The sequence below is a fragment of the Lampetra fluviatilis genome, chromosome 49 (assembly GCF_964198595.1).
Source record: "Lampetra fluviatilis chromosome 49, kcLamFluv1.1, whole genome shotgun sequence".
Lineage (NCBI taxonomy): Eukaryota > Metazoa > Chordata > Hyperoartia > Petromyzontiformes > Petromyzontidae > Lampetra > Lampetra fluviatilis.
Genome location: NC_136323.1, coordinates 6,925,155 through 6,940,602, shown reverse-complemented (window position 1 = coordinate 6,940,602; position 15,448 = coordinate 6,925,155). Strand labels below are relative to the sequence as shown.

Genomic DNA, 15,448 nt, shown 5'->3' with positions numbered 1-15,448 from the left:
CGTCGTCACGTTTAAAGGAGTGTCGAGTGGGCTCACATTGAAATGTGAAAATTCCATGTGCAGCCGTAGGTGAGCAGGGTGGGACTATTAACTCACTGCCAGGCTTGAGAACCCGGGTTTAATCACAGGCAGCTTGAATTGATTCAAACCCAGGATCTCATCAGTGTCAGCTGAGTGCTCTGACCTCTGAGCCTACCCACCGCCCATTGCTTGTATAATAAATACGGTAAACTACACGAATAGTGAATTACTCTTTGGTTCTTTCGGTAAAGTCACGAATAAAATAAATCGAATAATAGAATGCGACGTTTCGATTGCAACACAAGCAACCGTCATTGGGTAAGAATGAATGATGAAAACACAGACAAGGAAACAACTTAGGCAGACACACATGCAGAGAGAGACACACACAAAGACACACATCCTTCTGTTTGTCTTGGTTTGTCTCGCTCGCTGTGTCTTTGTGTGTGTCTCTCTCTGCATGTGTGTCTGCCTATGTTGTTTCCGTGTCTGTGTTCTCATCATTCATTCTTACCTGACGAAGGTTGCTTGTGTTGCAATCGAAACGTCGTATTCCAATTATTATTTCATTTTCTACGTGACTTTATCGAAAGAACCTGCAGTCATGAAAGCTTCGAATCTACTTTGAATAGTGAACTCACTCACGAATTCATCGACTGACATCTAAACGCCGCGGCGTGCCGCACCTGCAGACGAGGGTGAGCGTAGAACTCGTTGAGGAAGTCCATGAGGAGGTCGAGCTTGAGCGAGCTCACGCAGAGCACCACGTGCTTCTCCGTCTGCGCTCTGTAGCGGCTGTAGTTGCCGCCGGACTTCTGCCGCTCCATGTACAGGTAGACCAGCTCTTCGAACTAACACAGGGTCAGGGGGCAGAGCGGAACACAGTGCCTGGAGGATCTCGCCAAGGAGCAAAAACCGTCACGTGAACTCTGGTCATCCTCGCAGCGGCTTTTGTCGAGCCACCGAGCAAAGACGGTCACCGCATCGCGCGCTTTCGGACGCGCTTCTGCGGCCGTCTGGAACGCTCTTCCTTCCGATATTAGGAAGCCACTGGAGCTGTGCACTTTTAAGTGATCTGGATTGAAAACTAATTTCTGTTTAACTGCTTTTTGTATTTAGTTTGTTGTCCTTTCCCCGCACCTCCGATTAACGTGGTTGGCTACGTACGGTGCAAAAAAAGTTCAACATACACGCATATAACAAACAATGGGGCAAAGAGTTAACCGCTGCCCACCCAAGACCATTGAACAGCAGCGGCAACCAGCGACATTTAAACATACAGCACTGGTTCCCAAAGTGTGGACAGCGCTCTAATCTGGCACAGCCTCTTGAAAATGCGGTTGCTCTTATATTCTCGATCAATCCACACCGCACTGTATTGTATGCAATCCTCTTTTGCTTAGTCGCTTGGTTTGCTCAACCACATCTTCAATGTTTCCGGAGTAAAACGGTAAAAACAATCAAATCATCTCCACACTCAGGGGGAGTGGTCCAGTGGCACTTATTCTTTTTGGTGGCCAAGAGCGAGCGGTGGGAATTCCTCATTCAATTGTCTGGAGTCATTATCTCGGCAGGACAAGAACAAAGTGCTCCTCGTGTTACCGACCTGAATGGGACATCACTTGCTTTTCTAATATGATAGGCGCATTCGCGTGCTCGTTCCAATATCATGCCTTGTTAATTTGAGGAACCCCCCGATTGTGATATTCAGAATGTATATTGAAAATAAAAATAATCTGCAGTGACATCCTGGACACTGTGGCGATGAGAATGTGATGCCCTACCACTCCAACGTTGGTGCATCGAGCAAACGAGCTTGGGACAGGAAGTAGTGCTGCACGCCAGAGGTCGCAAACGGGTTTTGATTCCTTACCCGTACCCAGCCGCACCAGGGTCGCAAACGGGTACCCGTACCCGGCCGTTCCCGTACCCTACCCGTACGGGTATCGGGTACTCTATTGCGACCTCTGGGATGAAGCCATGTTGCAGGTGCGGGTGGGTTGATTCTAGGAACTTGAATTGTGAGAAGAGACAAGACGTTGGGAAATGAGTGACAAACGGTGACTCACCAGTGACTCACGGCCTACCCGTACCCGGCCGCACCAGGGTCGCAAACGGGTACCCGTACCCGGCCGTTCCCGTACCCTACCCGTACGGGTATCGGGTACCTGATTGCGACCTCTGGGATGAAGCCATGTTGCAGGTGCGGGTGGGTTGATTCTAGGAACTTGAATTGTGAGAAGAGACAAGACGTTGGGAAATGAGTGACAAACAGTTACTCACCAGTGACTCACGGTCTACCCGTACCCGGCCGCACCAGGGTCGCAAACGGGTACCCGTACCCGTACCCGGCTGGGTACGGGTAGCCGGGTATCGGGTAGGGTACGGGTATCGGGTACCCGGTTGCGACCTCTGCTGCACGCCTCTCCAATGTGTTTTCGGGTTGTACCGCGTGTTTGTTCGGCACGATGTCTGGACCGAATTGTTTCTGCAGCTGAATACAACTCCCATAGTACGTGGAGCGAAACGTCGGACGACATGCCAACAACAACAACCCGAAAGTACATCGGAATTTGAGAACGCCATTCGTTCTTTGCTTGACTATGGGATAGAACACATTACTGTTCAGTAAATAATTGCTACCGTGAGCATTTGATGGCAATTGTGTTTGGCATTTGCCTCATGGGCAGTGAATAAAGCGAGAGAGAGAGAGACACACACACAGCAAACACAAAGAAAATACTTTCTATGCACTTAAGCTTGCGTTAGGGTACAGGGTTCATTGCTCCACGGCAAGAGAACACCGCCCTGTTGGCATGGCACACTCGGATGCGTAATCTTCAATGGTAAATTGCATTGTGCAACAAACAGCGCCGGGACGGCTATTGATTATCCGTGCCACGTTGGTGGCCGTGCTTTGTGAAGTGTGCGTTTGAAGTCTAATAACACCGTGTGGGAGTGCGCCCGTGAAGGCGCTTGATAAATGTACCGCACGTCCAGTACTTCAACATTGCCACCAAATGGGTGCGAGGGGCTGCCTTACTCAAAAAGGGGCTTTGCGGAAAGGTGCGTTGGTATTAAACTAAACATTTAAACTAGTTTTATTTCACCAGGTAAGGCTCACTGAGCTATATAGCTCTTTTTGCGCAGTTACCTGGCCACAAATGATAGGTCAACGAAGTGGCAGCCAAATAATCGAAACGCATGTTGATTCTAAATGTGGAGAAAAAAACTGGAGGGCCTGGAGAAGAATCCACGCGACAATGGGGAGAGAGACACGCAAACTCCAAATATACAGCAGGCATCAGGGTCGGCATCGGTGCCACGACCTCCTGTAAACCAGGCGAGGTTGTTAACATCTCGCTACCACCGCGGCGTACACTGCGAACGAGCTGCGGAAATGTGCACAGCACAAGATCTGCTTGCAACGGTGAATTTACGTTGGGTGACAATACTCTTGGTTCTTTCGGTAAAGTCACGTAGGTAAAGAAAAAAAAATCACGACGTTTCGGGCGCAACACAAGCGTCCGTCATCAGGCGCGGACAACCACAGCAAAAAACTAAATCTAGAATGGGTGACAATATTCAAACGTCAAATTTGTGGGAAGCAGTATGCTTAAGTTGGCTTGCAGCATTACATCCGAAGGACGTTGTGCTTTACAACACCGCACCCGCGCAGTGCATTAAGCTTAGGTCAAAATGCGTCTCCAAAATGTGTTTCGGAAAGAGTGAATACAATTCTAGGTTTGCCGTCTTCATGTTTAAAGACACGATGAATGGTGACTGGCTGCATACAATAGTGGATAGTGACGGAGAGAACACTGCCTGGCGTTTGGAGAAGGGGGAGAAAAATGTATCAAACATCAAATACTGGACGGGTTAGAAGCTATTTCAGGTGGAAGATGCAGAGACGGACAGAGGGAAGTGGAGAGACAGACCACGGAAAGAAAAGTTATGCTCCACTCAGCTGAATATAAAAATAACAAGGAAATCATGTTTGTATACGTGTCATTGACTGTTTGCTATATGTCACTTGACATTCCCGGATACCCATGCAAACAAGAAGTTCCACCTCAAGGGATTATCCAGGTTAATGTGCTCGAATAAATACATAAATACCCCAACTGCCCAAAAAGGTCGAGACTAAAATACGAACGAAAATTTTCCAATTGTCGCTGAATTTCTACTCAGAAATAGGAGAAATTACTCAACCGAATAGGTGAGTGACTTACCATTTTCCGACATGTATGTGCTTCTCGTTAATGGTCACTAAAATTCCCCTGTGTTGTGATGAATGCGTTGGTTTTTACAGCAGTCTTAAAATTACAGAGTGATCCCTCGGTTTACGACGCCTTCGACTAACGATATTTCGATGAACGATCCGCATCAATGGGGTGCCATTGTTAACGTAATGTTTTATGATATCACGCGGCCGCCAATTTGGGCCAACTGGAACGGATCCTGAGGTGACTCACCAGAGCCCAGCCAACCCCAACTGCTCCATCAACCCCTTAAGCCATCCGTCTTCTTATCCTAAGGTAAAAAATTGTTATTTCATGCTCTATTTGTGCATCTTTTTACGCTATATTTATTTAAAAAAACATTCATAATAATGTCTTGGTTCTTTCGGTAAAGTCACGTAGAAGGGAAGTAATAAAATAATAAAAATAAAACATAATAAAATAAAATAATTCTCACGACGTTTCGGCTACAACGCAAGCAGCCGTCTTCAGGTGAAGAATGAGACACTGCCAAGCTAGGAGCTTATATATAAGCTGGGTTGGAGGTGGAAGAGCGAAAGCTTTAAATCGAAAAATTCATAATAATGCTTTAATATGTTCTTATAACGTTTATTTATAAAAACTAAAGACTTCCGCTCTCTGAACTTCCGATCATCTTGGAAACAAATCAAACCTTTAAGATGTATTTCCTGCATTCGATTAACGGTCATTTCAATTAACGATGGTTTTCGTGGAGCCAATTAATATGGTAAATCGAAGGACCTCTGCACTGTATTTGCCTGTGATGTTGCACACAACCCAACTGACCATTATCGTTTCCATTTAAAACATTTGCTGCATCATAAATGCATGTATTCAATCAAATTTCAAGGATGCGTACATTTATATTCTCTTCACAAGAAAGGTAAGGCTTTCGACAAACGCGTGCATTTTAATCCGTCATATCTGTTTGGCCAAATAATTTCTATTCAAATAAACGCCACTTGTTCGAACGAGTGATGTTTATTCGTTCCCATGAACGTCACCCACTTGTTCCTCCACTCTGTGTTAAACCACCACCATCAACACCACACTGCGGATCACAACGCAACATCATTCTGCTTCTCCCCTCGCACATTTTTTTTTTTACTAGGTAAGTAAGGCCTAACTGAACTGTGTAGCTTCCTTTTCAGAAGCAACCCCACGACAAATGATGTCTCTCAGAAAGTGGCTTATCATCACGTGGAAATTTATTGCAGCCAAATGCTAAATGTGGAGGGAAAAACCGGAAGCCCCGGAGAAAAATCCACTCGACTACGGAGAGAACACGCAAACTCCAAAAATACAGCAGGCGTCAAGGTTGGGATTGAACCCACGACCTCCTGTATACCAGGCGAGGTAGTTAACATCTCCTAGCCACCGTGATGATGATGACATAGAGAGAGAGAAACTCAAACTCCAAACATACAGCAGGCGTCAGGGTTGGGATCGAGCCCACGACCTCCTGTATACCAGGCGAGGTAGTTAACATCTCGCTACTGTGGCACACTGTACCACTTTTAAAATACACCCCAACAGCTCTTTTATCACGTGTTAACGACCTTGCTCAAATCGAGGGACGTATTAACTACTGATCCATGACACATTCAATAGCGCCGATTGTTGCTGGTCGCTTGGCATTTTGGGCAACAGTTATTTTTAAAAAAAGCATAAAAAATAAATGTTGTTCTTGCGTACGATGGCAATATACTCAGGAGATAAATGCCATTTTTTGGTATGGAGCTAAATGCATGCAATAGATTGATATAGGTTTTCCAAGTAATGAATTGCCTCCCCCGCCATCAGATGAATTGCCAAGATTCGGGGGGTCATCGTTCAAAAACTAAATATTGTTTTCACGTTTCGGTGATTGTAGCGCCTCCATTGGATACAGGGAATCACAAAAACCCCATTACGATTGTGAGTGCGTTAATCAATTGTAACTGAACAATCGATGCAGAGTAATAACATTTTATGACATTTTTTTTTTTTGACAAATTATGTTTTATCTAACATTGTTTTCTTCGGACCATTTGCCTTTATGTGTTGGTGTTTCGTGCACGGGAGGCTCTGAGAGGAAGTGTAAAACAAGAGTGGCATTGGAACACAAAGAGATTTGACAGCGACAAATCAAAAGGCGCCTTCCCTCGTGCCTCATTTATTTCTGCCGTTTTCCTGCTTTGGGACTATTTGCGATTAACCTGCCAGAGCCAGTCATGTAATCTGAATTGTCTACTCATTAGTGTGGCACCTAAACGTTTGTAATTCATTTTAGACTACTTTATATTTCCACCTCGGGAAATTCTCTGGACGTTTGTGTAAGTGAGTGCGCAAAAAACCTGAAGGTTATTTTCACACGGTGCCATTAGGGCGTCGCGGTGGCTCGGCGTTTACTACCTCGCCTGGTATACAGGAGGCTGTGGATTCGATCCCGACCCTGACGCCTGTATATTTGGAGTTTGCATCCCCGTGGTCACATGGCTTGTTCTCCGGGTCCTCCGATTTTCCCCTCCCCGTTTAGAAACACGCGTTTCGAGTCGAGTATTTGGCCGCTAGAAATTCCCACGTGATAAGCCACATCGTTCAGCGATAGTCTGTGGCCAGTTAACTTCTGCAAAAAAGCTTTATAGCTCAGCGCAACTTACCTGGTAAAATAAAAAAATAGTTTAAAGAGTTTAATGTGATCACGTGCAACCTGTGTAGGTTTGCGTGCTCATGCTATGGCTCTCCGGTGTGCTTTTGGTGTTGTATTACGTGTTCGGGCAGGACAACGTTTCACCCCACATGCTGAGAGCTTGTTCAGGCAGCGTACACTCTATTCACATTCGGGAACTCACCACTGTACGAATATTTAAAACGCCGCATCACAGCCGTGCTCTGACATCGTAACAGCCCAGCAATTATTTTCTTACGCGACTCCTGGAAATAGGGCCTCCACTCGAGTGATCGCTAGACAGCCCCTCTCGAGGGTAGTTGACCTCCTCTTCTACACTGGCCACACCTCTCGGAAGATGTGAAAGTACCTACACTGCTTCCCACCACGCACACCCTGACAATTGTCTGTAGCGCGCCTAATTGAACTATAGGGTGGACAGAGGCCAGTGGGTTTAATTTAAAAAAATCGTACCCATTGTTTCAACTGAATGTTGTAGCAGTACTCTCTGGTTCTTTCGGTAAAGTCACGTAGATAGAAGAAGAAAAAATAATAAAGGAACACGACGTTTCGGTCGCAACACAAGCGTCCGTCATCAGGTGAGAAAGAATGATCTGCTGTTGTGGCTTTATATAGGCACGGGAGGGGGGGGAGGGGGGTTTGTAGAGTCGTAGCTGCAGGAGTTCACGGGGGAGAGCGGGGAGGGTTTGTGGCGTGCAGGGACGGGTGGGGGCTGGAAAAATTAGCTTGTCCATGAGCTTGAATTAATAAACGAAAACAGCACGGGTGGGTAAGTGAAAATCGACGTGACTTTACCGAAAGAACCAGAGGGTATGGATTCCTGCAGTCACGAAAGCTTCAAATCAAGATTGTTGTAGCAGTCACAGAAAATCCCATACCCGAGATCCCACGTGGCTTGCTAATGTTCTGTGTAACAGTGCGTAGCGTTCCAAAATGGAACCTGACACTGCTTAATGGCACGTGCCCGTTAATGGTGCAAAAATCCAAGGGATGGGGTCTGCCATGAACTGTGTCACGTGCTTGTAAAATGGTGTGCAACACGCTCCCTCTGCAGACGACATCATCATCATCAAAAATAATGTTAGTGGGAGGCCATCGAGACAAAATTTTAATCTACACTTGAGGCAAAAAGAGACCACATAAGGCCCTTAATCGATCATGTGAAACCATAGCCAGTCAAACATCGTTGTATTCAAGCTGCCATGCAAGGTCAAACAGATTATATTTACAGCCACAATTATAATCAGAAGCCAATATTAATACATATGTGGTAGCAAACATCCACAGTACAGTATCAGTTGCCTATATGAGGGTTGTAAAGGTACATTTGTACTTTGCAGAAAGGTTAAGTTTAGCAGCAGTCTGACCTTTGTACGTGTGGGTGGGTTCGGTTCCATGAGCCCAAAATGAAAGCAATTACATTTGCACATTTGTCTTTTTATTTATTTTTATAAAACATTTCCTAATGATTATTCTGACTGTGCCATCAGACGAAGAATCCATTCAGAACTCTTGCTGAGGGCCACAGAAGGAGACATCGGGAGGGATTGATTGACTTGTCTTTGTTGCGTGTGTTGATGGTCAATGCATCGTGAGGATGCGGCGTCACGGCGTCGCCTGCACGTGTCTCGACTAGTTCTTCGCGTGCGACGTGAGCGGCATGGCCCGGTTTCTGCAGTGGAAAATGGTCCGGTTGGCTTGGCACGGCCCCAGCTGTTTGGCTGTAAACTAAACTTTCATTTCATTTTACCAGGTAAGGCCCACTGAGCTATATAGTTCTTTTTCAGAAGCGACCTGGCCACAAACGATAGCTCAATGAAGTGGCTTATCATGTGGAAATTTGTAGCAGTAACCAAATACTCTAAATGCACGTTTCTAAATGTGCAGGGAAAAACGTGGAGGACCGGGAGAAAAATCCATGTGACCATGGGCAGAGACATGCACACTACAATTAAACAGCTGGCGTCAGGGTCGGGATTGAATCTATGACCTCCTGTATACCAGGCGAGGTATTTAACATCTGGCCACCGTGGCGCACCCGGTTGTACAGCGAGCGGCAAAAGAAAAGCGTCTCACCTGCACGGGCAGCACCATGAGCGCCACGCAGATCATGATGACCACAAGCAGCTGGGACGGCCAGATCTTGGGCAGCACGTCGCCAAATCCCACGGTGGAGAAGGTGACGATGCAGAAGTAGAGCGACCGGAAGAGGGAAATATTCTCGGCCGCTCTCTCCAGATGCTGGAAGCCGCAGATGCTGCTCGTGGCGGGCAAGGGCAGGGTCGGGGACGTCCGAGGGAGTTACAGTTCAGCGCCGAGTTGGCGGTGAAGGCAGCGGGGGGGGGGGGGGGGTGAGGACGAGAGATCAAAAAGTTCGGTTCAGAGAAAGGAAAGCGATCGAAACGCGGGCAAGACGTCAGTGGTGTAAGCAGCGGGAGAGATGTAACACTTGGGAGACAATAGAAACAGCTCAAGATCGTCATGATAATTTATGTTTTTGTGCAGGCAAACCCCACTGAGCTATGAGCAATTGTTTTGAGAAGCGACCTGGCCGCAAATGAGAGCTCAACAGAGTGGCTTATCACGTGGACATTTATAGCAGTAGCCAAATAGTTGTCGTCACGGCCCAAGCCGTTGATGCCACCACACTTGCCGACGCTTCGTGCCCTCGACCCAAAGCCAGCAGCGACTGCACAAGAGAGGCACGTGACCTCCAAGCTGTGTCCTTAGAATATCCCACCGTTTGGTCTCAAGGTCTTCATCTTGTCTTCTTAGTTCTTTCGGTAAAGTCACGTAGAAGGGAAGTAATAAAATAATAAAAATAAAACATAATAAAATAGTTTTATTTTATTATTATGTAGAAGGGAAGTAATAAAATAATAAAAATTAAACATAATAAAATAAAATAATTTTATTATGTTTTATTTTTAAATAATAAAAATAAAACATAATAAAATAATTTAAATGTATTATGTTTTATTTTATAATAATAAAAATAAAACATAATAAAATAATTGTAATTTATTATGTTTTATTTGTATTATTTCATCACTTCCCTTCTACGTGACTTTACCGAAAGAACCAAGAAGATGAATCCCTGCAGTCACGAAAGCTTTAAATCGAAAAGTCTTCATCTTGGTCGCTGAACTCATGGGGCAGACTACTCCACTGTCTGTGTCTAAAACACAAACGCGTAATGCTTCGAGCATTCTGACTGCTTCTTGCACACATTATTTAATTCACAGACGCACTTTTTGGTGAAGTGTGCTCATTTGCTTAACTCAATGGAGCATCCCTATAGCCCTACAGCATATGTGCTATCGTTATTCTGACAAAGAATAATTCGAAGTTGGCATTGGAATAAACCAAATAGTAGACAGATGGTAGACCGTTATGCATTCATGTACAGCAAATTAGATACAATGTCCCACAAAATAATGATGATACTTTAATTGCTTCTTAGGTAAATGGACAAATTACTGAGCGCTATTCGGCCAAGAAAGGCTTGTATTGTGTCTTAAGATGTCTGTGAGTTTGTCTTCCAAAATCGAACGCAGGCATAGCCATCCCATTTGCAAAACTACATTACGTAATCTCTCCCAGTGGTAACCACGGCTGAATAAGCGTGTGAGCGAGACAAAGAAAGCCAGTATCGCCGAGGCAAGCTGCTCACTCACACCTTGGGTGCGATGCCGCATTGAGTCTATGTATACCGCAGCAATTCCCATTGCGGTCACAGAAAATGCCGCTCGCCATCTTGGCGATTTGTCTTTGTGTGTGTGTGTACGTTGAACTTCGTTTGCGCTGTACGGAGCCAAACGTGCTAATCGGAGGTGCTGGGGGGTAGGGAAGGACAACAAACTAAGCACAATAAGCAGTTGTAAAGCAATTCGTTTTTTTAATCTAGAATGAGTTTTCAATCTGTACAACGAATGTAATTTGCGAGCACAGATTGTTACTTACGTTTAGGGGCTACCCACCCACCTCGCGTGCCATGCCGCCCTTCATAGGTGCTCGCTAACAGCACTTGCCCCAACAGCCTGTTAAGGCTATATGGGGGGGCTTTGTCTGTGCGTAAAAATAGTAAGACGTTTATGGACACATTGATAGTTTCTGCTCAAATGGAAATTTAGGTTCGCAAAACACTCAACGAATCATTAATGTGCGAATGGAAAAAAACAAGTTTATGCTAATTAGATTAATATAAATCTACTACATTTAGGCTCATGGACTGAATAGAACTGGAGAAATTACACGATTCTTTTTTTTAAATATCGATTGCTGAACCAAATCCTGATGCTCTCTCAGGAAATTGTATGGAATCCCTTAAGAGTGATTCATGACATACCTAATATACCGCACATATAAACATTGTTTATATAGAAATGCAAAACGTTGTGTCTTCACTGTGACCAATCTCAACGCTTTAGACAAATTTCAAAATTAATAGCGTGAAGTTAGACCCGACCTCATCGCGCGCACACACACCTACCAGATCACAATATGCACCACCAACCTTTGCTTTCAAATACTGTGCATGGGGAAAAAAGTGCAATACAATTCAGTGAATATGGTATATATATAATGTGTTTCCCCATAACCGAGGAAGAAATGAGTTTACGCTCATCTCCATTGGTCGTCCCTGAGCCAGGCGTGGAAACTCCACATCCCTGCGGCAGAGATAAGTCTCTCCGTGTGACAACAACCGTCAAGCCTCTTCCAAAAGGTGGCAGCCATTGCACTGATGGATTAGCACAGAGTGCAAGTGGCTAGAATTCATAGAGTTCAGCAAGCTGAAGAACAAATCAGCCTCAAGAGAAACGTCGAGGCATGGCAGCGCCTGGCTGAATTTTGGTCAATACAGAGCTGCGTCCGTGTCCCCACTAAAACGCAACGCGCGCTTCCCACCACCACCACCACCACCTCCTCCTGTGCGTCATGAGTGACTCACAATGTGAACATGAGGCAGAACAGTGTGCAGATCAGGATGAGCACCTGGTTAAACATTGCTGACTGCGTCCTCTGGATGGCTCTGTGCAGGTCATTCTGTGGGGACAAGAAGGAGGGAGGAGAAGGAGGAAGACGAGAAAGAGGGCAGGAGAGGACACGGTGTGACTGTGTAGATATAGGCGGTCATCCTGTATAGCTTGCAAACGTGTTTTCAGGTTGTACAGAACTTTCTATGAGTACTTTAAAATTGTATTCTTCTCCCGAACGCAGCGGAACACCATATCGGCTGGCACACATCTGGCAACACTATATAATCGAGTGAGAAAGTGACTGAACTAAAAACTATTTTTTTATTTACCAGGTTAAGGCATATTGAGCTATAGAGCTATTTTTCAGAAGCGACCTGGCAACAAATGATTGATTCTAGATTTGAAGCTTTCGTGACTGCAAGGATTCATACTCTTAGTTTTTTCGGTAAAGTCACGTAGGTAAAAAATGAAATTAAAATGAATAAAAATATTATTATTTTATTTTTATTAATTTTAATTTCGTGACTTTACCGAAAAAACTAAGAGTAACAAATGATTGCCCAAATAAGTGGCTCATCATGTGGAAATTTGTAGCAGCCAAATACTCTAAACGCACGTTTCTAAATGTGGAGGGAAAATTGGATACGGATAAAAATCCACGTGACCACGGGGAGGGAGAACATGCAAACTCCAAAAATACAGGAGTGAGGGTCGCGATCGAACCCACGAGCTCCTATATGACGAGGTAGTTAACTTCTCGCCACCACAGCGCCTAAGTGAGCTGCTCAGACCAGTGAAGGAAGAAGTCCCGAGCACGTGGAGAAAGAAACGCCAGACCTCGTGGCGAACGACACGCGGCACAAACCGAATACGCGCGACGGAGAGCTATGAGAGGGCGGGCACCGATGGCAGTGGTTGAAATGTTCGATTACGTAAACGCACCCGGCTTGCTCTTGATCACGAGCAAAACAAAAGATAAATCGATGGCATTTTTCCGCTTTGGGAATTGCACGTTGCACCCCTTGGATGGAAGGTTATTGCGGAGTGCAAATTGTGCGGGAGAACGCGGCGGTGCAAAAGATAACTCGGGTAAATTTGGCCGTGGAGAACGATCGCATTACATCTCGTAGGCGGTGTTAATGAGGGTTGGGGAGCACGCAGTGGTAGTGGCAATTGTTATTTTTTTTTCATTGCTGAGTCCATCTATTGAAAACTTGTGAGCGTTAATCACAATACAATACACTTTGTATTGTATTAACAGAGCATTACGGTTTGATTCCGGCAGGCCTGGACCCGATTATTGCCGTGGGTGCATTAACCATAGAATGAGTGTCGTTCACCGTGGATGTTAAAGATCCTGTGACATCATTCGAAATGAGTAGGCCGTTGTGTGCCAGCCTCGTGGTTCAAATTCTAAATAACGACCCGCAATTTGGATTACACAAATCAATCGCGTGTGTATGAATGTTGAACATCTTTCGCACCGTACGTAGCCAACCGTGCGAGTTGGAGTTGCTGGCAGACTAATGCCCAATTGCATGCCGATGCCTAGTCGCCTTGTACCCCATGAGGACAGCTGCCACTGGGGGTACCCTTAAAATGTTTGAAATTAGATGCGATGACGCAAGGTGCTTTGAGTTGCCGGTGCGTTTAAGCACCACTTAGAAGTGAGGATTATTGCAGGGGAAATAGCAGAACGTTCTGATCCCGTGCCCCTCTTGGGCATCGGTGAAAATTTGCTTTTATAGCTCATCGGATTCCTCCTGCAGTCAAAATATTCTGATTGTGGTATAGTCTAACTGCTTGCGTACATCTATGCTTAGACGTTAAATAACTTTCTGCAAGGGGGGTACACGCAGGTATGTCATCACACTGAGATGAGGCTGGTAAGTGATGAGCTATGAAATAATACATTTTTCGCTTGGAAGAATGCAATGCCGTGCTTGCAGAACACAGCACTCAGTGACGTGTGAAGAAGCACACAGCGACTCAAGGAGGGAGAACGTTGCTTAGAAACTGCAGAAACAAACAATGACCATGGATATGCTGCGCTCAGAGCAGCCACGCGTGAGTGCGTGCATCCGCCAGGGTGGGCAGTGGTGGTGCAGCGGTTAGCGCGCTTCGCTATGAACCCGGCAACACGAGTTCGAATCCCGCTCACGGCCAACACTCGTGAAAATGTTCTCAAGCGGTCCTTGGCCTCCCCTCGGTCGACTCAGCCTCAAATGAGAACCTGGTGTGGTGTGTAAACATCGCCACTGGGGAGACAAAGGCGGTCGGGCGTGGTGCTGGCCATACACCGCCTCGTGTACCGTGCTGGCCTTCATAGGTGCTCGCTAACAGCACTTGCCCTGACAGTCTGTCAAAGGCTTCACGGGGGATCTTTGTGTTCTTATGGACGAGAGTTGCCGCCATGGTACTATATATTGTACGGTATGAGGTCGACAGTAATTGTGTACTGTCCGAGCTGCACAATCTCGTGAAATAGTGATTACATTTTGCTCATTTGATATTTCTTAAATATTTTATTGCGTAACTAAATATTCGTATACAATTTTTTTGAAATAACAAATGTGCATAATTAGATTTCTACATCTGTGGCTATTACCCATTGAAATGGTTAAGTGCAAACGGTCTCGGGGAGTAGTTCACGACATGGTGGTTATCTACTCCGTTTTTAATAACTGAATGGGCATGTATTACTGAGTTGCAGAGGTGTGGACTCGAGTCATGTGACTTGGACTCGAGTCAGACTCGAGTCATGAATTTGATGACTTGCGACTCGACTTGGACTTGCATAACAATGACTTTGTCCCACCTATGAGATGTGGACTCGAGTCATGTGACTTGGACTCGAGTCAGACTCGAGTCATGAATTTGATGACTTGCGATTTGACTTGGACTTGCATAACAATGACTTTGTCCCACCTATGAGATGTGGACTCGAGTCATGTGACTTGGACTCGAGTCAGACTCGAGTCATGAATTTGATGACTTGCGACTCGACTTGGACTTGCATAACAATGACTTTGTCCCACCTCTGATCTGATGTGGACTCGAGTCATGTGACTTGGACTCGAGTCAGACTCGAGTCATGAATTTGATGACTTGCGACTCGACTTGGACTTGCATAACAATGACTTTGTCCCACCTCTGATCTGATGTGGACTCGAGTCATGTGACTTGGACTCGAGTCAGACTCGAGTCATGAATTTGATGACTTGCGACTCGACTTGGACTTGCATAACAATGACTTTGTCCCACCTCTGCTGAGTTGTAGCATGCCATGAGGAAGACTATGGCTGGCTTATGTTGAGGAAACTGAGGTTAATGTATGTCATTGGAACCTCATTTGCCAGTAAAAAATATGATAATTGTTTTTTTTTTTTGCCAGATAGAAGGGTAAAAAAAACTATTATCATAATTGTTTATGTCTCTGGAAGTACAAAAAAAATACTATTAAAATGATAGACGTAATTAGAGTGAAAACATGATATCACGCAGGCAGCAAGGGA

The 15,448-nt window shown here is 45.3% G+C and overlaps 1 protein-coding gene across 1 annotated transcript in view; it reads right to left on the bottom strand.

Annotated features, from left to right (window-relative positions):
• The window catches only part of LOC144948360 (potassium channel subfamily T member 2-like), a 226,558-nt gene that overhangs the window by 54,466 nt on the left and 156,644 nt on the right, over window positions 1–15,448 (bottom strand). Inside the window, exons 8-10 of the mRNA XM_078877787.1 lie at window positions 11,906–12,000; window positions 9,031–9,211; window positions 708–872 (exon numbers count right to left, since the gene is read on the bottom strand). Of these exons, the coding sequence (XP_078733913.1) occupies window positions 708–872; window positions 9,031–9,211; window positions 11,906–12,000 (441 nt within the window). The remainder of the gene's footprint in view (window positions 1–707; window positions 873–9,030; window positions 9,212–11,905; window positions 12,001–15,448) is intronic.